This window comes from Parasteatoda tepidariorum, chromosome 9 (assembly GCF_043381705.1).
Source record: "Parasteatoda tepidariorum isolate YZ-2023 chromosome 9, CAS_Ptep_4.0, whole genome shotgun sequence".
NCBI classification, from domain to species: Eukaryota; Metazoa; Arthropoda; class Arachnida; order Araneae; family Theridiidae; genus Parasteatoda; species Parasteatoda tepidariorum.
The window spans coordinates 44,506,488-44,531,653 of NC_092212.1; the positions used below are offsets into that span (position 1 = coordinate 44,506,488).

At 27.4% G+C, this 25,166-nt stretch overlaps 2 protein-coding genes across 2 annotated transcripts in view; one reads left to right on the forward strand and one right to left on the reverse strand.

Moving 5' to 3' along the window:
- Nucleotides 1-804: 804 nt before the first annotated feature.
- Nucleotides 805-15,675, reverse strand: LOC107455223 (ribosome biogenesis protein NOP53). The gene is made up of 12 exons (XM_016072727.3): nt 15,498-15,675; nt 13,014-13,081; nt 9,767-9,848; nt 9,211-9,392; nt 8,225-8,298; nt 7,157-7,252; nt 5,512-5,622; nt 4,515-4,670; nt 2,523-2,578; nt 2,194-2,380; nt 1,719-1,795; nt 805-887 (listed from the first exon to the last, which is right to left on the reverse strand). The coding sequence occupies exons 1-12, from the start codon at nt 15,617-15,619 to the stop codon at nt 827-829; spliced, it is 1,272 nt and encodes a 423-aa protein (XP_015928213.1). The 5' UTR covers nt 15,620-15,675; the 3' UTR covers nt 805-826.
- A 63-nt stretch (nt 15,676-15,738) lies between these two features.
- The window catches only part of LOC107455204 (arginine-hydroxylase NDUFAF5, mitochondrial), a 16,251-nt gene continuing 6,823 nt past the window's right edge, over nt 15,739-25,166 (forward strand). The window contains exons 1-7 of the mRNA XM_043053861.2: nt 15,739-16,125; nt 17,713-17,753; nt 18,970-19,033; nt 19,258-19,305; nt 20,360-20,466; nt 22,423-22,462; nt 23,355-23,465. Coding sequence (XP_042909795.1) covers nt 15,913-16,125; nt 17,713-17,753; nt 18,970-19,033; nt 19,258-19,305; nt 20,360-20,466; nt 22,423-22,462; nt 23,355-23,465 — 624 coding nt within the window. The 5' untranslated portion in view covers nt 15,739-15,912. The remainder of the gene's footprint in view (nt 16,126-17,712; nt 17,754-18,969; nt 19,034-19,257; nt 19,306-20,359; nt 20,467-22,422; nt 22,463-23,354; nt 23,466-25,166) is intronic.

A 25,166-nucleotide genomic window follows, 5' to 3' on the forward strand; every position in this document is an offset into this window, starting at 1 on the left:
CACTATATCCGTTATGCAAGCAATTTCACTAATGGTTCCCAAACTCCTCCCTTTTATTACATTATATTCATATAAATGACTGAAAAATATTATGTAGTAGCAAAAAATGTGTTATTTTTCATCACTCTTCGTCTTGCGTACAAATAAAAATTAGTAATCTTTAGCTGATGAGCAATCCTCAACATCAGATATGGAAACACTTCCCGACTCTCAGATAATTTTTCCTGAATTTCTGTTATTCCGCTTTTTAAACCTGTCTAACCTGCCATTCGAGCACATAAAAGTAGTTTCTATAGATGGTTTTAAAAATCGGTATATGTATTTATTTTGAAGTAGAAATTTCAAAATTATTACAAAGAAAATGGGGGGGGGGAATCAGTCGAAGACAGAAAAAAGTTCATTATATCCAACTTCCTCACTTTTTTGGTTCACTATATCCACTAAAAATAACATTATACGTGTATAGCAAGGCACGAGACCGAGCATCTCGTTCACTATATCCAAGAGTTCACTATAGCGGGGTTTGACTGTATTACAGTTTGTAAGTCTTAATATTTTGACTACTTCAAAAATGTATATTTAATCTGAATCAACAGCAGTTGTTTAAGAAGTATCAATTTTTTTTGTTGATGTAACATAATATTGATGCAGTTCAATATAACTTGAAAAAAATTTCAGTAGATTTAGTTTTTGTTCATTTCTGTACAGATTATAAATATACTATTTAATATTAATTGCATAATATTATAAAACAAAATTTAAGTTTATCTTATAACTGATTCTGACCATTGAATTCACACACAGTTTACTGCAAAGAAAAAAATATTTATTGAAAATCACGATGGTTTCTTTTAACTTGGACTTTAAGTTTATATTTCCTCTTCCTCCTGCAAAGAAAAGAAAGTATAATTTTATTTTGATCAATCATTAGAAACTTAACAGATAAATATTTAACGATGGTGTAAAATAATTGAACAGACTTGCGAGTAATATCAATTTAAGTACCACCAATTAAGTTTGCTTTGTCGAAAATAAATTTTTTCACATATTCATTAGTTGTGCAATTGCTTCTGCACTTTGCAACTTTATAAAATATTGTGATGCTTTACAGACATAACACATTTCCTAGTTATTAAAATTTCTTTAATTTCATAAAATTTAAATTTTTTAATCATTCTTAATCCAATTTTATCACCTTTTATAAAAAGTGAATATAAACATTTTCTTCATAACAATCAATGTAACGGCTAATTCTTTTTATTCAATACAAATATACAACACATTAATTCATTTTCACCAACTATGAATCTCTTCCCATGCTAAGTGTAAAGCGTAACTTTAAATCCGGGATATTTTAACATTGTTGCCATAGACAATTTTCACAGACCAGCAGAAAATGTTGTTGGAAGAGGGATAATGTAGGAAATGGACAAAAATGTAAAACTAGGGTTCCACTGCATATATGTGTATTGCAAAAATAAATAAAATAAAAAATTTATTTAGAATTGTTATTTTATGTATTCAAAAAGGAAAGGTAATCTAGCTATGGGGCGTATATAAAAATAAATTAAACATTTTTATTTTCACATATTTCTGATAAGTATCCAATTATACACTCTACCAATATCAAAATGGTAATAAATAAAGATAAAATTACATGTTTTTATTTAAGCTATTAAGTTAATTTATATCAAGTGAAAGAGATTATTATAGCTTACTTTTGCCTTATCCTGGGTTCTATAAGATTTCTTTTCTGCAAACTTTTGTAACGGTCTTCCAATAGGTTTCCCTCACTCTGTAAAAGAATATGTAAAATATGTATATTTGGAAAAAGACTGGCATTTAAAAAAATATTACTCATATAATCGTGCCATCTTACTTATTTTATTATTAAAAATTGTATGGTTAAAAAAATTACTCAAAAATCTTTTTTTTCTTCCATACATTCATTCTTCTTTTGCTTCAAAACCCCTGCTTTATGGTTAAATGGTTTTAACTTATTACGAATAAGATATTAAGAGTTCAATAAAAAACAACTTCCACTTCTGGATACAGTATAAAAGTTTTAACATATTAATTTCTGTTAATGAGAAAATTCTTTATACATTTTATGATAATCAACAAGCCTGGTTAGTATACTAAATTGGTCTTAACCAATTTATTGCACAAAAGAATGATAACAATTAACATTACCTTTAAAGTACGCAACGAATCACACAATTCCTCAGGTAGAGCAACTTCTAAATCTGGTGCTTCAAACTTATGTTTACTCAAGGTTAATGGTTTGTACATTTTATCAATTTTTTCCTGTAATCTTTTATCTTGTCTTTGCTCAGAAATTGATTCTTCTTCTTTTAATTCACTTTTGATGGAGCGTAATCTGAAAAAGAATATAAAGTTCATGTAAATGCTTTCCATCACCAAATTAGTAAGTATAGACCGAATATAAATAAAAAACTAGGTATTCTTATTAGTAAACCACTAAATAACCTTTATCATAATATAAAAATTTCTTTTGATACCTGTACACTTCATTCAATTGCTTCTTACGAAGTTTCTCAACTTTCTTCAGCCGTTCCTAAAGTAATAATTTCTATGTAGAAAAATTCATTTCGCTTCACAACATATAAAAATATACATTACAAATGCATAATACTTAACGACCTGCTTTAGCCACGACAATCTCAAATAAGCACTTTTTCTAAAATGCGAAATTTTCGTGCATGAGTCTTGTCGGTAATAATCTTTTTACATGAGACAGATTTTGTTTCTGTGATATCCAATTTTTTTCATATTATAGTGGAAATTGGATCAAAAGAACTAATAAAAAATATCTGATAAAAATCATGAATAAGCGGAAAAGTGGAGGAATCTTATAATTGCATGCATTTTTTTTTAACAACTCTCAAATGAAAAAAGTATTTTTTTCTCTTTTGTATGGGGAGAATTTTATTTTGATTGTCAAAAAGTGTCCGGAAAAAAAGAGACCCTTCTGGTGAATAGACACCTAGATATGGGACTTTGCACTGAATGAAAATAACTCAAGAGCCTATTATTCCATTATATGTCGGTAGAATATTGTTTTTAAAAGTAATATTAGAGCAGATGAAATAGAAAATCAAATCCCAAAGTAAAGTGCAAATGAAAAAAAAAGAAATTGTAAGCCCAATTATAAAGTTGAATATGAGAGGGAAATGTGATGAGTCAATACAATTGAAAAAGGTCATAAATAATTTTGCAAAAATGTCCTGACTGTTTGATTTGTGCTTCTCTTGACACAAACAGGGGTGATTGTGAGCTCAACTCAAAAATCCTGCAACTTTTTTGAGTAAAATCTTTGATGACGCACTTTAAAAAATCTATGCCTATGTAAGTTTAAATCATTGATATTTTCAAAACAGTTATATGACTCTAACTCTATACAATATATAACAATTATAAGCAGGATAATTTAAATTAATAATTATAAGTTTACTTTTATCTCAAATCACATTAATTATTCTACCAGAAAAAAATATTTACAAATGAAAGAAATGCCAAGTATAAATTCTAGTTCTAATATATTTAAATAAAATACACATGGATTTCTAAACATAAATGTGATAGATGATTTCTGAAAACTTCTGGACCTTAGATTTCCGGAAACTTCCAGATCATGGTTAGTGAAAAATCCGGATTTTTTCTGGAGAACAATCATCTGTGCACAAACTACTCCTGGAGAATATTTCATCAATATATAAACATATTATGTTTTAAAGATTATTTATAAAATAATAGTTTATAGTTTCTTTAACTTCTAAGTGGATACCATTCCGTTTGGCTAAAGATATGTACTGGAACACAGTTGAAGTGATCATGGCCACTGTTAATAAAAAGGCCCTAAAAAAATTTTGATATTCCAAAAGTGGAACATTATTATAAACATACATGACAATTTTTTTTCTCTTATAGGCTTTAGATACTTTTTAGAAGTGAATTTATCAAATTTCAAGCTATTTGGATTATCTTTTTTTAACTAGGCATTTAAGAGGTTAATGTTGGAGAATCTATAATCATTAAGAATTAGAAAAATTCTTACAGATTTGGCACTTACTACACAACTTTTTGCAATACTAATTAGTGATATCACCTTGACCTATAACTCATAAAAACTATCCACATTAATTTGCAATAAATACTTTTTTAAATTATAACGCATTTAAAAAGTATTAAAAAAATGCAGACTTTTTTTAGACTACAAATATTTAATGCGCCGAAACAAGATTACTTTCCGATCCCCCTAATATATTACCTATATTGTCCAGAAATCTAAAGTTACCAGAAAAAAAATCTGTGTTAGGTTTATGCTTAATTATAACATCTGCACTTAATACTTAACATATCTTAGATTGCATTCAAACTATGATGATTGCATTTAAAGATGCAAAAATTCCACCATAAGGTCACAGAATTGTAAAGTTATTTGGAATGTTATTATTATTATTTTTTCATTTCATAAACAGCACAATACTCACTTGCTCTTTCCTTTCCTTCTTTCTTCGTTTTTTAGATTTGGGGATCCGATCATCAGGAGTAATAGCAGGATTTCTATGTTGACTTAAAAGTACTTCAACATTTTCAATTGTTTCATCTTCAAACAGACCTTGTGACATCTCCGCTAAAATTGATTCCTATAAATAAATTTAAGAGTACATAAAATTAAAAAAAAAATAAAATAGAACAGATGTAATTATGACAAAAAATGAAAAATCCTGAAGATTTTATGTGCAAAAAATCTATATCAATTCATACATACATCTTTCATATTTAACATAATTTTTGAGCATACATTTTTAATTACACCTTCATATCAACTAATTTAAAAAATTAAACTTCCTACAAGAATCACGATACTGGATTTGAAAAAAGTGAAAATACAAATTGCAATATTGAATTTGAAGTGAATACGAATGCAATATTGGATTTTACAAAGGCATGAACACTAATTGCAACATTGAATTTTAAACTCGTGTGAATATGAATAGTGATAGAGGGTTTTAAATACTCATAAATACAAATCACGGTTTAAAAGGAATAGGTATTGCGATATTAGATTTTTAAATTGCACAAATAGGAGTTGCAGTGTGCGATTTTTAAATCCGGTAATTATGAAAATCGATGTTTGATATTAGTATTGTGTGAATAAAAATCGCGATATTAGCAGACTCTGGTATTTTTCAAATATTTAAAATGGCAAAAATCTGCCTAACTAAAAGAATCAAATTGGCGAGGGAATCACATGTATGTAAATGTCACCTTAACAGGATAAGTTACCTTACCTTTCTGTCAGACTATAAGTTTTAGATTAGCTAAAACCTGTGAACCAATGGTCTTGAAATATACGGAATTCTGCAATATTCGTGAACTAATTACATGCCCTGCTTCTAGCTTTCAGATCAGAAAGAATGATACGAAAACCCCGGAAATCTGGGGTACAATCACGTCTGATAATAAAATTTTTTAATCACTTACTTGTGTTGGAGCATTAGCTTTAGTTGGGAACATATCAGTAAGAACACGTTTCAAGTGTAGTTCTCCTTTTTGCTTTACTTCTTCAATTTCAACAGCCTCAGAAAGCAGATCCTATAAAAAAATTTTTTAATCATACTTGAATATTCTTATGAAGAGAATAATAGATAATTAAAAAATAGATTTGTTCAAAATTATATTAATACAAAATTGTATTTTTTACTATTCTTTATTAGAAATAGTTTTTACACAAATTTGTTAAGTTCTAAAACTTGCACACAGCTGGCAAATTTATATTCTGGACACTTTTTCCCCGTACATTAACATTTGTACAGATAACCAGTAACATTAAAGTTATATTTTACGGAGAACAATTTATCTGTGTCTTATCAACAAACATGAACAAATTATCTGTGTCTCTCAAGTTGAGGTTTAACTGCAATAAACATATAAATTGAATATTTAAAGGCTTATCAGTTAAATTATAACAAAAAGAATTCACATTAAAAATTGTCAAGTGAATCTTGAATACAATCTTGAATCTGAAAAAGACTTGTAAGAATATATATATTACAAATATTAGTAACTTTTCCTTAATAAAGTTTAAAAAAAAAAGCTCAACAGCAAAAGAAAAATGGTGTATAAAAAAAGTATCAAAAGCAATCAATCAACAAATCAATGTATTTTGCAGTATTTTATGTAACATCATCAGGGGTGCCACTTTAAAAAAAATTTCAAGACTGAACTTATTTTTTTGACCAAATAATATTGTCTAGGGTTGTTTATCAAACTTTTAGAAATTTATAGCTCACAGACACCAAAATTTACCTTTCCTTGATAATAGTCTACATATTAACTCAATCATTCGATTAATTTTTTTAAAAAATGTTTTTCATTATTTTATGTTTTTTTAGCAAACAAAACGAAAATAACAGCTAACCTTGTATATTTATTTACAACACTTACTGAACAACCTGAAACCATTCATGTCTATTTTTCACTTCACCGTTACTTATTTTTCGTTCTAGCTCTATAATTTTTTTCTATCTTAAAAAAATAATCTTGATTTAACTTTGGCCAGCATGACAATAGGTTGGGGTGGGGGAAGCAAACTCGAGCAGATTTAGATTCAGCAATAGTACAAAATTAACTACACAAGTAGATGAAGTTCAATCCACCCCATTTGTGTAAGATTTTAAGAATAAGATTTAATGAAGCTGACAAAAAGAATATAAATAAAAGTCCTGACATCATTACCATATCATATGTTTTCATTAGGATACATAATTTTTTTATTTTGATCAAAAAAATTTTTTTGTTTCTAATGAGAAAAGAAAGAAAATTTAATTAAATTGATAGAATTTATTAGTCCATTGATTTTTCTCAAGACTGATTTCAGTCCCCAGGACTGAAAAGTGGCACCCATGCTGATAATACAAAAAAAATATTTCATAACACTCTAGCAACAGCAACAATGNTTAAATTTGTTTCAAGTATTTTGTAATAATATTTAATCAGCAATTTAGATAATTTGGTTTTTGCCGGTTTTTACCAGTTTTTGCCGGTTTTTACCAGGTATTTGCCACTGTCCTGGCAAAAACCCCTTTTTGCCGGCAAAAACTCCAACCCTGGTTAAAAGTAATATTACCTGATGGTCTTCAAATGCAGGATTGTATGAAGCACCTGGGTGAGGGACTTCCACAGCTGGTAAGAGAGATGGTTTTTGATAAAGATGAAAGGGAACCTAAACATCCAAAGGAATCAGTTGAAGCAATTTAGAAATTTTCAGCACTGATCAAACACTAGATATTTAGTGTACTTTAACCCATTACTTTGGATATTAATGATTTAACATTATTACACAAATTACATTTGATATTCAATATGAAGGAAGTAAGCCTTTAAAAATCCAGATCAAAATGCACTTGCCTTTTCCATTTTTCTATCAATAGATAAATTTCATATTTGCATATAAAGAAAGCAACTTTAACTATGAATATTCATTACTTATTAAGAATACATAAATTCCCTACTGAATTATCAAAAATACAAAACACTAGAAAAGAATATCATACAAATTATGAAAGGAAATTTGCTAAATATTTTAGATCCAACCAAGCCAGTTTTGTTCCAAGTGATGAGTCCCCTAGGCAAAAATTGTAGAAAATATTGTGTGCTAGGAGTGTTTTCAAATTGAATTTAAAAAATTCTACTATGAAAGCAGAGAACAAAAACTAAAATAAAAACCATATAAAAGCAAGTGAGCAAATTATCTCAGATTCCCTTAGATTTCTCATAATCCCAATTTTCAAATTTTGTTTTTTATATGAGCTTTTTCTTTATGTCAAATTATAATATGTTGCAAAGAAATCCAGACAGATTATAAACCATATTTACAGAATAGAAAGATAAATTAATAGTAAGAGTTGGGAAAGAGTTTGACTGATACTATGAATAATACTGAAGAATGCATTTCTCTTTTATGATTATACTAAATGATAAAATAAGGAAAGGAGTAAAAATACTTTAAAAATATCAAATGAACTATAAAAAAAAAATTAAATTAGTAAGATAACTTTAGGTAAATTAACAAAAAAAAAAGATTTTTGGTCAGAGAGAGCTATTAACTTTAAATATTTATTAGTAATTTACAACAAGAAAACAATCAGGTAATGTTTATAAATATTGAAATAATTTCAAACAAATCTAAAATTACCTTAGGACCTCTTTTTTTAGTGTACTCATCTCGATATAACACCAAATCTCTGATTTCCGGATCAATTTTTTCTTCTGTTTGAATAACAAAAAACACATAATTATTGCATGATGTCATAAACAATTTTATTGAAAAGTTTTATTCAAATCTTTTTTACAAACGAATTTGGTAAAACTAAGAAGTTATATCGACATATTTAAAACAACAAAATTGAAAACATAATAATCAACAGTATTATTTTCACTATTTGACCTAGTCAAAAAAAAAATAAATACAAGGAATATCTAAAACACACGAGTAACCTCAAAAATGCTACTTTAACAGTAGTTTAGTCGCAACATCTAAAAAATAAATTAAATGTTATTAAGTATTTAAATACAATAGCTTAATAAGGGTGCAAAGGTTACTAATTTGTTATGTTATTCATAAAATGCGATTAAAGAAAAAATTAATAAAAAATTTAATTTGGAAAGATAAGAATTTCTTTTTTTAAAAAAAATACATTATATTTTGTAAAGTTATATTTGTATTTTTTAAAAAAAAAAACATAAAAATTTATATCAAATACACAAAAATAAATCAAATAGCTCATTTTAAATTCCCTTTAAATGCCTTCTTAATAATTCGTTAAATCCTACCCAGATGTACATATTTAGCTTTCAATCTTATAAGCAATCGGCTATATCAGCTATTAAAATATTACCAACAGTCCATATTTAATGACAGACTGAGTCTATAGACATAAGATTCCAAGAGAGGAATACAAGACCTATCAGTTACCAAATTAAAAATTTCTTCTTTTTATAAAATGTTTTTTCTCTCCATAAGAAAGTAACATTTCTAGGAGATCCATATGCTATTTAGTCTGCTACTCACACATAGCAATCAACACCTGCTGAAGGACGTTAGAAAAATGCAGTATAGAAAATAGCCACTTTTATTTACATTAATGTATCAAGATTTATGAAGTGAAACAAATCTGTTACCTTCACCCCATATATCTTTCACTTCAGCTGCAAATAAATCTCCTTTCAGTAACAGCTTGTCATCTTTTTCTTTCAGTTCTTTTTTACCCAATTTTTTTGCCTTTAATTGTGCAACTTTTCTCCTTCGTTTTTCAGCATTTTGTTTAACTCTGATAATTTTTTTACTATATGGCTCTTTATCTCTAAAAACAAAAATAATAATAATGTATTAACATAGTGCACCATAAGAAGCAAGTTTAAGACTAGATGTGATATTATCCTTCAGAATTAAACATTACAACAATGTCTAACTTTATTTAACTACCTTATGCTTTTATAGAAAATAAATAAAAAATAAATAAAGCATCAATTTTAAGAAATAAAATGGAAATCTTCAAATTATTAAATAATAATACTGAAATGTGTTGTTCACACAACAGATTGATAGCAGTATAATCATATGGCATTATAAAATATTTTTGCTCCAATGGAATAATAATGTAACCATCTACTCACATAAAACAAAAGACTGCAAGTAATATAATAGAAAATACAATAAAACAAAAAAAATACATACATGGAAATTGGAACAGGAACTTTTGAAAATACTCCAATATTTGAATGGCACTTCAAAGGCCCTTTTATAATGTTTTTGACCTCTAAAAAAATAATATAGATAACCAAATTAATTAAACTTTTAACTAAATCTGATTCAATTTCAAAAATTTACAAAAACTATAACAATTCTATAATAAACATATCAGGTGTAGAATATGTACGATAAAAGAGGTTATTATCATTGAATTAGAAGCATTCTCCAGCAAATTGCTATGCTTTTTAAATGCAAGTAATGGTTCTTGCCCCCCATACCTGCCTGGCAAACACTGGCGAAATAAAAAAACGGGGATTTTACTAGCAACATTTTTTCGGACTACAAATAAAGTTTGGATACAGCATGCATAATCGTGCAAGTTAAAATTGGAAATAATATAAACCCTTACATTTAGTGAAGTAAAATATATGTATATCAACCTTAATCTAAAGAAGATCTTTTTTTAAAAACCATTATTTAATTACTTAAACTATAAACAATCAGCATACTACAGTACTGGTAATAACACAATCTGTTGAGAAATAAAATTATTAAATTTTTTTTTTTTAAATTTCTTCAACAAATATGGAGAAATTGGAAAATATACGGGTAAACAGGAGATAGTTGTAAAATGCAGTCTTCGTTAAAAAACACGAGACTTGGCAGGTATTGCATCCATTGCATCAAAATTTAAATTCTTCTATAAAGAATNATTGGAAAATATACGGGTAAACAGGAGATAGTTGTAAAATACAGTCTTCGTTAAAAAACACGAGACTTGGCAGGTATTGACCCATTGCATCGATCAATACTCATAAGCTGAAAGTTGTATATAAAATGAGGGAGTGGTGAGGCTAGAGACTGTTTAATTATCTTCATCAGCTGCCACCCTCTAAATAGTTTTCTTGATAGCAATAAATAAGGTATAGTTTGAATTTTTTTGAAAGAAAAAAAGTTTTTTGTTGCATAATATAAATTTTTTTTTTTAAACCTTAAATTGCATCGCCATAATAAGAAAAAAGTAATCCATCCATATATAAGTAGGGAAAATTACCAAGTATGCACCTATTGGTTAAAATCCCGGCAATAATAACTTACATACAATTAATATCTCCTAAAAATGGTCTAAGCTTGGACTGTCTAAACTATTTAGCTTCTCAACTTAGTCGCAAGACCTAACAAGCTGAAGTTTAATTTAGGAGGAGGGAAACTGGTCACTTGATCCCAGCTTTAGAAAGAAATTTTTTTTTTAAAAAAAGTCCTCAGCATTTGGATTCCTTTGGTAAAATATTCTTACTATCTTTACCGATTAGCTGACTCATCAAGCTAACTGAAGAGGGGTAAAGTGCACTTCTGACCTCATTCGTAGTAGTAGCAGAATGTGGTTGTTGTGTAGAAAATATGCAAAGAAGCAATGGGAAACAAAAGAGATGAAAATAACATACCTTTATTTAAAACACTCATCTTATAAGATGTAAAGTAACCACAACACCATGTAAAAGAATAACTTGCACACACGTTCAAAGAAAGGACAAATAAAATTTAATGACATGTGTAAGGTTATTGAAAAACCAAATGAAGAGAGTGAAAAAGTGAGTAGTTGATAATGTGCTAAATTAGAGTGAGTAGTTGATAATGTGTCTGCTCTCATAGGGAAATTAAAGAATACTATGGTAGGGGAGGGAAGACACATCATAGATCGATCTTATCAATACATGTCATGCTCTATCAGGTCATCACTTAATGAAATAGAAACAAACAAATAAATAAATTTGATTGCATTTTCTGCACAAATAATTTGTAGTTTTAAACTGCAAAATTTTCATCAAGTAAAGTACTAGATCAGACATTTATGGCATCAGAATATATTGCTCTAGTCAATAAGTTTAGAGGAGAAATTTTATATCATTAACTCCAAATAAAATATTCACTATATTGAGTAAATCATGAAATTTCCTTTTTGATTATCATATATGTTCTTCTGATATCATCTAATAATAAATTGTGGTACATCCGATACCAAGTTTAGAGGACAAATTTTATATCATTAACTCCAAATAAAATATTCACTATATTGAGTAAATCATGAAATTTCTTTTTTGATTATCATATATGTTCTTCTGATATCATCTAATAATAAATTGTGGTACATCTGATACCAAGCAAGTCAAATTTTTTACTGTGGGTGAATGATCAGTTTTGGAATATGAACCTAGATTTGGAAACTCCTGGTTTAAATTGTCAGCATCTTGGTTTTTTGGCATGACCCTTTTGAAACAATAAAAAACTACATTTAAACAATGACAAAATAGGGTAATACTAACCCTATGGAAAAATTTGAAAATTTAAAAAAAATTCTTACAAATATTCTAATTAAATACATTGAGGTGCACATACTTCAAGTGTACATCGGTATATCTAATATTGTATCCTTGTTTTTTTTTTTTTTTTGCAAATTAAGACATAAACACAAATTGTTATTTCAAAACANAGACATAAACACAAAGGAATTCATAGACAGGTTTTAGCAACTTTAATTTTAACGTGCCTGCAATAAAAAGTTTAACATTTAATAAAAATACCATTTTATATGACTAGTAATACTGTTTAATTTTCTTATCCTAAATGTACAATATATCCTATAGTAATAAAATTGGCAATGTTCTGCAACAAGCATTTAGATAAGTAAAACTTTTTTAACGATTATACTTATTACTTGTAATTTACCTTTGAGCAAAGTCACAAAACTGAATAACAACCAGTCAATTTTGTACATGTGAACATGCATAATAAAACTCCAAGCATGTAACAGTAGAACAAGAATCACAAAATATAATTAACAAATCACTTGAACGCAAATTGTAGACAAATCGATTATTTTCAAATTTTGATGGAATATATGCAAGTTCCAAGAGATAGAATAAGCTTTATGATGAAGGGTGATTGCAGAATGTATTTTAAAAATAGGTTAAACACAAATTGTGAATCCTTTCTTCTAGAATAATAACAGGGAGAGAACAAACATTACATAATTATATCACAAATCTCAACAGTTTTATTTACAGAGCTTCATATATAACAGGAACTCCAAGGAAAGGGGGACGCAGATAATTCTAGTCAGTGTTCTGCAGTATGATGCACATTTTTTGAATTAAGAATACATAATAATTAAAATTCAATTAAAAAAAACTTTATAGCATATCAAGATATGATATACTTTAAAATTTATTACCTGGACCATCTTCAGCAGTTGTTTGCACAATAAATAGATCAGCATCTTTCTTTTCAGATACGGTGCCACTAAAAAATTAAACACCATTAACAAAGAGAATTGTAGCAAATTCACTAATAGCAAATAAATTTAACAAGCATTCCTTGCTTATAAAGAAAATGGAAATAAAGAAGTTAAAAAGATAATAATTCAAGCATTTTTTCACTATTATTATTCATAAGATATTGCTAGTACATTTCTATGCACACATTGATAGATAACAAACCCAGAGTTAACAACCCTCTAAAGTCAGAAGACATTAAATGAACTTCTAATGTGCTTTCAACTGATGCTTCGTTTTTTAATACAAATAATGATTTTTAATATCTTTCAATTAAATTTTAAAAGGTTGCAATATCTAATGGATTTTGGCAGATTTCCATATTTACATCAGCACTAAATATAATTGATAAGTTTAGACAAACTTAATTTTAGCAAGAAAGTAGAAAAATAAAAACATTACAGAACATCATGGCCAGTGAGATAGTTCAAACTCATAAACATCATCAGAAGAAGCATTATATATTTATTAAAATTTGTTCAAAGTTAAACAACTGAGTATTTTCATGTATCATAAAAGTACTTTTTATATTTGTCTTAGATAATAATTTGTAACTTATATTTTTACAAATATTTATGCATAAAAAAAAACACAAATATTTAATAAAATTAAAAAAAAAACATAAGTTTGTGTCAAGAACTGTAATGAGATAATATAATTGTAGTTATATAGCAAAAATGATAATCAAATATTGGAAATTTATTTTCAGTGATAAATAATAGACATGAATTAAAAGCAAATACCGTTGAAGAACAAATAATAGTTTTAAATTTTAATCTCAAAATAAGTTTATAAATGTTAATAAGCAATTCGAAATATTTGCATCTATGAATTAAAAAGTACATCATTGTTCGATCAGTGTATTATTTACATAAAATTGTAATGGAGTGTTTGCAACAAATAACCAAGTTTTCATTTTTGTATCCTCCTGGTTTCTCTCCATCACTGCCATTAAATGGAGAGTATCTGCTTTGCGATTGGTCAGAAATAGTTGTATCAAACTCAGGGTTGTAAAAAAACCACCCGGGTTTTACTGGGTAAAACCCACCCTAAAGTGGGTTTTTCTAAGATTGATTTCTTTTTTTATCCTCTGTTATATTAAAGAGCTATTCCATTGAAATATATATGTAGTCAGCCTAAAAAAATTAACCTATGGTGAAAAAACTAACTATGTTGGAGACTGGAGAGTCACTTTGCTGGCTAGATTTGACTGTATGGCTATTGATTAGTCAGTGCCTTTGATTCGCTTTCTATGCAAATAAAANTTAACTCGTAGTCACCCCGGGGCAAACATCCACATAATTTTTTTTAAAAATTTTAAAGTTTCATATCTATTTGGCACCTTGGCGATTGTAGTTGGAGCTACTGATCACAATATGGAAATATCACCATGTATCTTATGCTGAAATAGTCACCGAATTTTGGCCCGCTGGAGACTATAAAAAAAGATACGGGTAGACTATACTTGAGGGTGCCCCTGCCAAGTTGTGATCGCGGATGATCGCCAAGTTGTGATCTGATCTGCTGGTGATAGGTGCTGAAAACCAATCGTGATTCTGATTGGTTTATATTTTAATTTTGATTAGTTTAGAATTTAGCGTTGTTTTTTAAATGTAAATTCAGAGATCCGTTAGTTCTACTTTGGATACCGGCTGGTAAGGTTATTTTTGCTTCTGGTACTAAAAAGGAATACTGTCAATAAGATAAATCTTAAGTTTCTATACGATTTTAATAACAATGAAAAAAAACAGTGATTGACGGGTGTATGAATGAAGGTTTAATTAATAATAGATATAAATGTCCTGTTTGTGGGTTACCACGGTGTTCCGGGCAAACAAGTATGGTGCAAAACATAAGTCGCCAACTTCGCCAAGGGGCACCCTCAAGTATATTTTTCCCAAAGATACTCCCGGGACAAGGTATACAGCCTAAAACCTTCCTATACCCTCATGAAATTAGTTTCAAAGTGTTTAGAATTATAAATTTTAAAAGAATCTTACAAAAAAATGTTTTCTATACTTATGCTACTTCAAAAATAAAGCGAGCCCTTAGGCAGAACATACTCTGAGGAAAAGATCAAGAATCATATAAAAGGTGATACTTTTCCATTAGAATGCATAGAAGTGATGACAAACTCATGGAAATTTGCCTAACGTGCCTACTACTACCTACTCGCTCTTTCAGTGTGCGGTCTTCCTGAAATTTCATTAGAAAATATCCTGGTCACGTACACAAATTATTAAATTACAAACATGCAGCAATGTAATATATGACATAACGGTTTGAGATAATTTAAACTTGCAAATTTGGTGTTCCGACTATTACTCTTTGTCAACACACTTTTAAACAGTTATATTTATTGTTCAAAACCATATTAAGCATACCCTATTCTCTCATCAAATCTTTTTTCTTCCAAATATTCTTCAACCTCCGTAATATCTGTCTTTTTCCATGCTTTTTTCCTATTTTTACTTCCACGTACACGAGGTTTGGGAGGTATAGCCATGTTTTGTTTATTTTGAAATGAAAGAAACCCAGTTACAGTTTGGAATTTTCTTAGAAGTAAAGGTAGTAGTTTATGAAAGTGCAAAAAATACGCAAGTGTAAATGGTGTAAATGAAGTGAAGCAACGGTTTGTTTATATTTACATTTGATGTGAAGGTTGAAATTTGAAAATTCGGTTTGATTTTGAGAAATATGTTCAAGTTTATAAGTAAAATGTAAACTTAATAAAATATTTAAGTCATGTTAACCATTTATTAATTACTAATTTACATTTAAAACAGTAAAATATTGAATATGTTTGCCACTTATGTTCGCAATTTATCATTTTATTACAACATTTTGAACCCTTTTATTAAAAAAACGGAATTTTTTCGCAACGTTCATTTTATACGAAGATTTTCAAATATTACAACTTTAGATGTTTTTGATAGACAAACTAAAAAGATACACAGAAATTGGTCGGCAAAAATCAAAGGTGGCGAAGTTTATGATTATTTGAAAGATGAAGTAAGCTACACAAACTTCTCTTTCGTTGTTTGTAACGAGATTTAGTAAGAATCAGAAAATATTACCTCTATATCATACTTATTTGTATTTATAATCAATTTAATACAGGTTTGTTACTCGTCTACTGTATTTTCACACGTTTGGAGCAGTAAATCAAGCTATTTCCATAAATTTGTTTTTGTAAAAATAATTCAGGATTTTTCTTTTAAATCATTGCAGATAATTTTTAAGTGATAATATCTTATAAAAACGGAACCTCATTGCTCAATATTGTGTGTACTTTTAAACAACTTTAATTTTACCCGTTATGTTTAATATTTATTATTTTCAATATGTTAGATTTTTTTTAAAGCAAGTTTCAAATTTGTAAGCAATTTCGAATTTAACTTTAACTAAAAGCTTTGTTTACCCATTTCCCAGGTTTTGTTAACATTGCCTTGTAAAAGATCTGTTCTATCTATACAATATGAAATTTTTAAAGGTAAATACACACTCTATTTCCTATGCATAGATATAACTTTCAAATTTGTTCATAGTTGACAAATTTTTTTTGAGCTGAAAGTTAAGAGGTTTCTCTTGAAAGTGCCTTTTTTATAATTTTATCTAATATACTGTTTAAAAAAAACAATATATTGTGTACTAAAATTATGTTATGGTAACAGAATATAGTAGGCTGAAATAAATTTGAAAGGGTGGATAAAAATTAAATGTCACATAAAGGGCAGCACAAGACTGTATTTTAAATATGTTGATATCTTACTGTTTAGTGTTGAATCAACATAAACTTAGTACATTTTCTCTATTGGTATTTGTTTGTGCCTTCTGGAATTGCCAAGAAACGAATAAAACTGCCTAATTCTTATAGTTGTAATAAATTGTTTTAAAAGATGGCTTTCATTGAGGTGGTTAATATTTTGTGATTTTTTTTTTCTATATGCCACTGCTGCTTAGTTGTCATAACACTTGGTTACCATTTTGGCACAGATATAATGAAATAGAATTCTCGTCTAGTTCAATAAAGTCTCTATTATCGGAATATTTCTACAAATAAATCCTGTTTCCATTATTTTAATAAACATTTGGTTTGCCTTTTTTTTTACTTATATGATGTGTGTTGTATTGACTCATAGATAGTCTTTTATTCTACATATATATTTATTGGATATGACTTAACAACTTTAAAAATACCAGATGCCACATAGGTGCAAGAATTATTTTTTGAAATTGGAAAAAATTTAACTTCAACTTGTATTGTAGCTATAACATCTCAGGTATAAACAAAACTTTTTTTGTCATTTATGTAAGGAAAAACCACCATTGGATGAATCATGCATCACTGTGCTTAGTAGTACAACAAATAAAACTTTTTTATAACCCTATTGATAGTTTTTATAATGGATAAACACTGATTTTGATTATCTGGAAATTTAGATTTTTCTTATGAAGTTCAATCTAAATCACTTCAGAAAATTGAGATTCTACTGAACTAGTAAATGATTTACTTACTTTCTCTGTGAATATATATTGATGTTTTTTTTTTTCTTCAATCAGGATGTCTTAATGAATATTTTGAATTTATTTAATTAGATTGGTGACAGGGTTGCAGATCGTGTATTTGATATCACTAGGTAATTTTGCTGTTTTGTATTCTTAAATAGTTTTTGCTATTGTGTTTTTTAATCATTCAATTTATTCATTTTTTCTATAAATAAAAATGTTTTAAGTTTGCTTATAGTTCATAATTATTTTATTATTATTCAATAATAATATCTAAATGTACATACTTTTACTATTATTTGAAGCATAAAAAATTACATTATAATTTTGATTAATGAATTATATCATAATAGATATCTAAGAATTATAATAGGTCTCTTTAAAGGTTAGCTGCCTCTCTGACTCAATTGTTTACAGTTAAAGTAAAAGTTGTTATTTAGTTAAACCAATACATATTATTAAATATGCATTTACATGATATTCTTTTAAAAATTTAAGTGAAATATCTATTTAAAGACATATTTTTTTTCTTAATTTATTTTTATTACTAACATTTATTCAACATTATTACATTTATTCAACTTTTATATTTTATTACTGATTGCACAATTTTTCAATAGGGATTTGTAAATGAATTTTGCTTGCATTTATTTTTTACCAAAAGTGTTTCAGCCAATAGCACTAAATTTTACCTATTCTTTGGCATTTTTACTTTAGAAAATTTTAATTTATTTTATATGTTGTGAAATAATTTGGAAGATTATTTAAAACTACAAAACATCTGTTCCAAAATTTTTATCTTTATTTATTTATTTATTTTAAAGTTGATATTGCAAGGTGATAAAACCATTGAATTCTAAATTTATGTAAGATTACCTGCTTCTTTGACTGAAACAGAAGTAAGTTTATCTTTTGCAATTGTTTTTATCAAATTATGCACTGAAAGAAAATTAGTTGTTGGTAATAAATTAAATAAACTCAAAACTTTTCCTTTGAACATAGCAAAAAACTACTTTCTAGTCTAACCTGAAACTGAAGAGTGGCTGTATTATCGACTGAACACTTATAGCCGATGTAATTTAAAAAATTAAAAGGAGCAAAAGTCATTTATGTAAAAAAAAAAAAATTATTTTAATGAGACTATGGTGTCTTTTTAAAACTAAGGGGTTAAAAAACTATTTTATTTGTGGTTTGTTAAAAAAAAATCCTTTTATCAGAATTCACGTATATTACAAGTAAAAATAATTTTTTAATTATTTATTAAATTTAATTCTTACAGGACATAGCAGAACATATATTACAAGTAAAAAATTTTTTTTAATTATTTATTAAATTTAATTCTTACAGGACATTTACTAATTGTGTGGAGCTAGGCTGTGGAAAAGGTCATATTTCTAAGCATTTAACACCAGTGAGTAAACTTTTGAAAGGTCTTAATATCACTTTTATTGATTTGATGAAAATAAGATTTTTAATCGGATTGTTTTGCTAGTTTTAAAATTTTTTATAATTTGTATTAAAAAAAGTACTAAAAGTAAAAAAATGTTAGATCTTTTTATAAAAATATATATATTTTTTAATTTTATGTTTTCTTCTCTAATTTAAATGCTTTAGATTTTAATCTTATCTTTTTAGGATAATGTTGAGATGCTATATCAGTGTGATATTTCATCTGAAATGGTGGTATGTATCTGTCGCTTTAGCATTTTAAAACTCACAATAAACAATTTTTAGCAAAATGGTTTATTGCAAAAAAGTTAAGTGTACGACATTTTGTATATTCAATTGTTCTTGTTCTCCATAATTTCACTGCAAACATGTGAAGTTATGTAGCATTGAACTTGTTAGTATTTTCAGTATGTTAGTATTTTCAATATATCATTGTGATATAAACCTTGTAATAAAAGGAAATATCATTCAGAAGTTATTGCTGTGTAAGAAAAAAAAAACAACAAAAAAAAAAACTCTGTAATATTTCTTTTTTATTCATAAAATAATGTTTATATCCATGTAAACAAATCTAGATTTAATAAAATAAATAAATAAAAATATATCATATATTTTTTTATTAAAATTTTTTTTTCTTTAATTAAAATGATCCATTTGGACATTTAATCTGAAAGTAGAAGAGTTAAGTTTTAGGATAAATATGTCGGGGTGTCCATATCTCTCTCCCTTTCTCATCAAATAAGGGGCCATGTTCTGCTCAATGGCTAACAGATGTAAACAGATGATCTGCTGAAATGATGGAATCCTGAATTTATTCAGCCATACTTTCTTTCCATCTATATGATTTAGTGCTGTGGAATTCATATCCTAGAGTTGCTATGATTGCTGAGAATCAACTTTGCATCTTCCTGCCACATACCATGCTAGTAACATGATGAATGTGCTAATTGGTATCAAGGAAAGCATACGTAAAATGTACATAAAAACTTACAATTTTAGAACGTCTTTGAACTGCTAGTTGTTGAGCAGTTGTGCTTCTTCTATAGGCACATACAAGATACCTACAAACTGTTCTTGTATGTGCCCGTTGTAGATGTTAAGCAGTTGTGCTTATTTTATAACAAATTATCCTCACGTGTGCCTGTAGTAGTTGTTGAGCAATTGTGCTTCTTCTACAATGAACTGTTCTTCCTGTATGTGCCTATTGTAGCTGGTGCACAGTTGAGTTTTGCATACAACTCAAACCAATTCTTCTCTTTACTTAAATTTATTCTCTTCCTTTAATTAGAAACGAAGTAATATATGTTCTGAAATACCCACTGTTAAGATGGTTGTAGATGAGGAGTACTTGCCCTTTTCTCCAAACAGTATTGAACTTTTTGTGAGCAGCCTAAAGTGAGTTAATATTATTTCTTATTATTTTTTTAAAATATTATATTTGTTCAATGCTTATTTTTAAATAGTATTCTCTTCTTTTTTTTCTAATTTGTATGTACACTAAAGTAAATGAAATAAACTGATGATTATAAATAATTACTGGTTATTATATGTTATCACTTGTATTGTAAAATTTGAAAATATGATAAATAATGATAATTATTCACTTTGTTTATGCAATTCCCAGTTTGTAATGGCATTACATCTGAACTAATTGAGGCAGTCAAAAATAATATTTTATGTTTTGCAAGTAAAAAGTCAATAAATTGTTATTAATTTTTAAATCCTAAAACTGTAGCCTGAATAAAATTTGAATAACATGTATTTTTTTTTTTATTCCATGTAACTTAACCAACATTGAACAAGTGCAACTATGTGCCTTTGTGACATCTGCTCAATTGATATTGAGTGAGATTTACTGCCTCTTTCTTTGGAAATAAATTACTGCCTTTCAAAATATTGCAATAAACTATTTAACTACAATGATTAGCACAGAACTTTTGCCTTTTTCTATTTTTGGCATAACAAGCACTTAAAGAAACACAGTACTTTTTCTTTGGCAAGAGGGTTTGGCGTGTTTTCTGATGATGTGGAACCTTACTCCTGAAACTCCTTTTCTTATTTTAAATTTGACCTTTATAAAATACATTTACAGACTGGACTCCTGACCAAGTTTTGTAAAAAATCAGTCAAATGGTCCAAAAAATTTACAAGACAGATGGATTTCGAAACAAGTCATACCATATTCGGTTCCAAAAATGTATACTGATAGCAGCAGGGTTGATAGTAGTATTTCTGAAAGTGGCATGCATTTTGAGACAACTAATAACACAATTGATTTAAAGATTAAAAATAATAACTACTGTTCTGTATTTAGATTTAAACTTATTGTAATCTATAAAGTACTACAATTTATTAACACAACCATTGAACTTGTCTTTAGGGACATTTGAATTTTAATGGACAGTTGGCTCTCTATATAGCACCTTTCTCAATGTACTTTCTTTTGGATGATTATTGGGGACAAGACGAGCCTAAAAATTCTAGATCTTGGTGGCCGGCTTTCTTCTAGACCCTTTATACACTTTTAATGGGTCCTTTCTCATGTTGAATTGAATGGTAATAAGATAACCAATACTTTAGCCAAGACTGCCTTTGCTGACACTTTGCATGGCATGGCAGTCTAACTTATACGGAAATTTCCTCAATCAAAAGGATGGGATTAGGGATTAAACACACTTTAAAGAGCCCCACTTGCTCATTCATTGTACTTTGGTAAAAGACCAAGATGGTGTCACCAGATCATTATTCTTAGGAAACAGCAGATGGTTCTTTAACACTTTTTGAGTGGCCACATCCAATCCCAACAGGGGCAGATACTCTTTTTTGAGTGTCATTGGTGCAAGGTAGATCATATTTCCCCATATCACATTCTTAAATAAATAAACTTTACTATTCTCACGATTTAAAAGGATTCTCTTTTATTTTCCGACTTTTTAGAGAGTTTACATTTTATGGAAATGATTTTAGGATAAAAAACTTTTTTTTTTATTCCATTATTTATTTTGTTGCAATATAATTTTTTTAAAAAAGGCAAAAGTTTTCAAACAATTATTTAATCTTTTTAAATCTAGATTTTTACCATTGATATATATTTAAACAAAATGTTCTGATTAAAATTTTATTTTAGATTGTCACATAGCTTTGAATGTCTTATGCGCAATATCAAAAGTCCTCATTTACAAAAATTGAAATTAAATGCAAACTGCTTTCCTCTACACATATTTTTTTTTTTTTTTACCAACATGCTTTCATGTACCTTGTTTTTAATTATCTTAAAATGTTATAAAAATTATTCTCACTTAAAATTTGTAGAGTTTTTTTTTAATTTTTTTAATTATTATTTCTTTTTAGTTTTCATTGGATTAATAATCTTCCTGGAGTATTTGAGCAAGTAAGTTACTGCAAATATATATTGCTAAAAAGATACAAGGTTGGCCAATAAAAAAGGAAATTTTTTTAAGGAAGAATGTACCGTTAATTTTTAATCAAAATGTGTGTAAAAGTTATTAAACTATTAATCTATGAAGCCCTAAGAATGAATGTCTATTAAATATTTATATCTCGAGAACCTCATTAAAATATCTTAGTTAAATAGTTTTTAGCTTCAATATCATGCACATTCATTTTCTTTAAAAAACCATATGATACAGGGTAACCAAATGAAATTTTTTATTTCTTTATTTAGTTTCTTATAATGTAATATTGAAATAAATAAATTAAATTAAATTAACTCCTATTAATGAAAGGATAACAGTCTAATTGGAAAGAACTTTTAACTCAAAACTTGCATGTATTATATTTTTCCTGTCCTTAATGTACAAGGTAAAGTAAGAAATCAACTTTGCTTCTAGTACTAAGATTTAAACATTGATCAATTTTACATGGCACATGTGCCCTCTCTTTTATTGTGTTACACCCAGAGCTGTGGGTTAGATAGTTGTGAGGTTCAATTTTAGAGCTGCCTTTAACTCATTATAACTTTTTGGTTGACTTTAATTTTTTAAACAGAATTTTCAGAATAGATAAATATTAAGCAGAAGATTCCTATTAAAAGAAAATTCCAGATTATCTCATAATTTATTAATGGTCAAAAAGTTTTTTAATTAATAGATAGATAAATTTCATGTATGAAACCATGTTCTATATTCATATTACATTCAGACATTAAAAAATTATTGTGAAACTGAATTTGAGTAGAAAAATATTTCATTTCAATTCAATGTGTGTGTATTTAACTTATTTCTTCAATTTTTTAAAAAAAATATTTTATTATTGTTTTGTAGATTCATAAATGTTTAAAGCCTGATGGTGTTCTTATAGCATCTTTATTTGGTGGTGATACTTTGTTTGAATTACGTTCTTCTCTACAATTAGCTGAAAATGAAAGAGAAGGAGTGAGTATATATTTTTGTATGTATTTAATTTCAAGTTAATATCCTTAAATTTGATCAGTTCATCATTGTACCTATTTTATGATCATATAAATAATTTAATACCAGATTTCATGTCCTTTAAGTGTTAACATTTAACAATAAAAATTCCCGATAAAATTATTCAGATTGTTTTATTACAGTAGGACTCATATTTAAGTAGATCTAAGAAGAGAGAAATACTTGATTCCGGCTTCTTAGGCTAAATTTGACCCATTCGTCTTTCGAATGTTAAATAGCATTTTGTGAAAGTAAGGCAAACTGATGTGGTGAAACCTTTTAAAAACCCTTGTTATTCAGTCTCTTTTTTTTTTTTTTTTTTTTTTTTTTTTTNAAATATGCTAAATAATTAGTGCTACCTAGTAATTAAGTTACGAAATCAGACACAAAAACGTACTTTCTCTGAATAAACATACATTTTTTTTTTACATATTTGGATTCTTAACCTTCAAAATATAGGGAGTAACCGCAATCTGGGAAATATGGTCCCCATAGTTTGGTCAGGAGAGCGATCCAAAGTTGGTACCCCTTAATGTTAATTTCACTTTTTACGTTTTTAGTCATATTTTCAAAACTAATAAAGCAATTTAAAGAAAATTGCACCCACTCATAAAACTCTTTTACCCAAAGATAATTTCATGAAAAATATAATTTTGAATAATTATTAATAATTTTTTATTATTTAATTAAATTGAGGATGAAAAAATTTTGAATTATAAGGTATGAATTTTTTTATACCATATTAATCTACATATTTTTCAAATGTGATAAACTTGCGAGGAACTTAACTTCGCGCGCGTAGTGTAAAATTTCATTCATATTTTTTTCGCTAATAATCGTTTGCTAATCTTTTTATTTTTATTTATTTCTAACTATAAAATACAATGTTTCCTTTTTAGTCGCTTAATAATTTATTTGCAATATAGTAAAGAAATTTGAATAAAACATTTTGAATAAAAAACACTTTATTCAAGGAATATCTAGTTTTATAAAATAGGATATGATATGATCTTCTGATAAGAATATGATTATACACCAGATTGTGCTTATTTAATGTTATTTTTTTTAATTTTTTTTTTCAATAACTGATACAATTTCAATAATATGCATACGTATGCATAGATTTGGACTAATATGTTTATCAGTTTCTTGAATATATATTTTATAAATATTAATAAAAATACATAGTCAATAGTTTTAAGCATCTCACAACATCACAAATTTTCAACATCTTATAGGGTAAATTAACGAATGAAGGAACACTTAAGCTTAGCTTGCCTTTAAGAAAAAATCATAAAAATTTCAAAATTTGTAATTTTAGCTAAATGATGGTGTCGACATATTTGTTATTAAATACAAATTATGTAAAAAAATTTAGATAACTTACATAATATTGTTTTAAGCTTTTGGTGGTTTAAATAATAAGTAGTAAGATGACCAAGTGAAGGAACAGTTCTTACCAGTGAATAAACACTAAATTTTCCAGAGAATGAACACTTAATTTTGATAATGTTTGATGCTCGTTAGGAATCCATAGGCCACACAAATGTCTAAAAACAAGATTTTTCTTGGAATTACGACATATAACCATAGTTAATGTGGAAAATTTTACTTTTTTTTCAGTCATGGAATGGAAAGTAAAATATGTTTGAATACATAATTTTA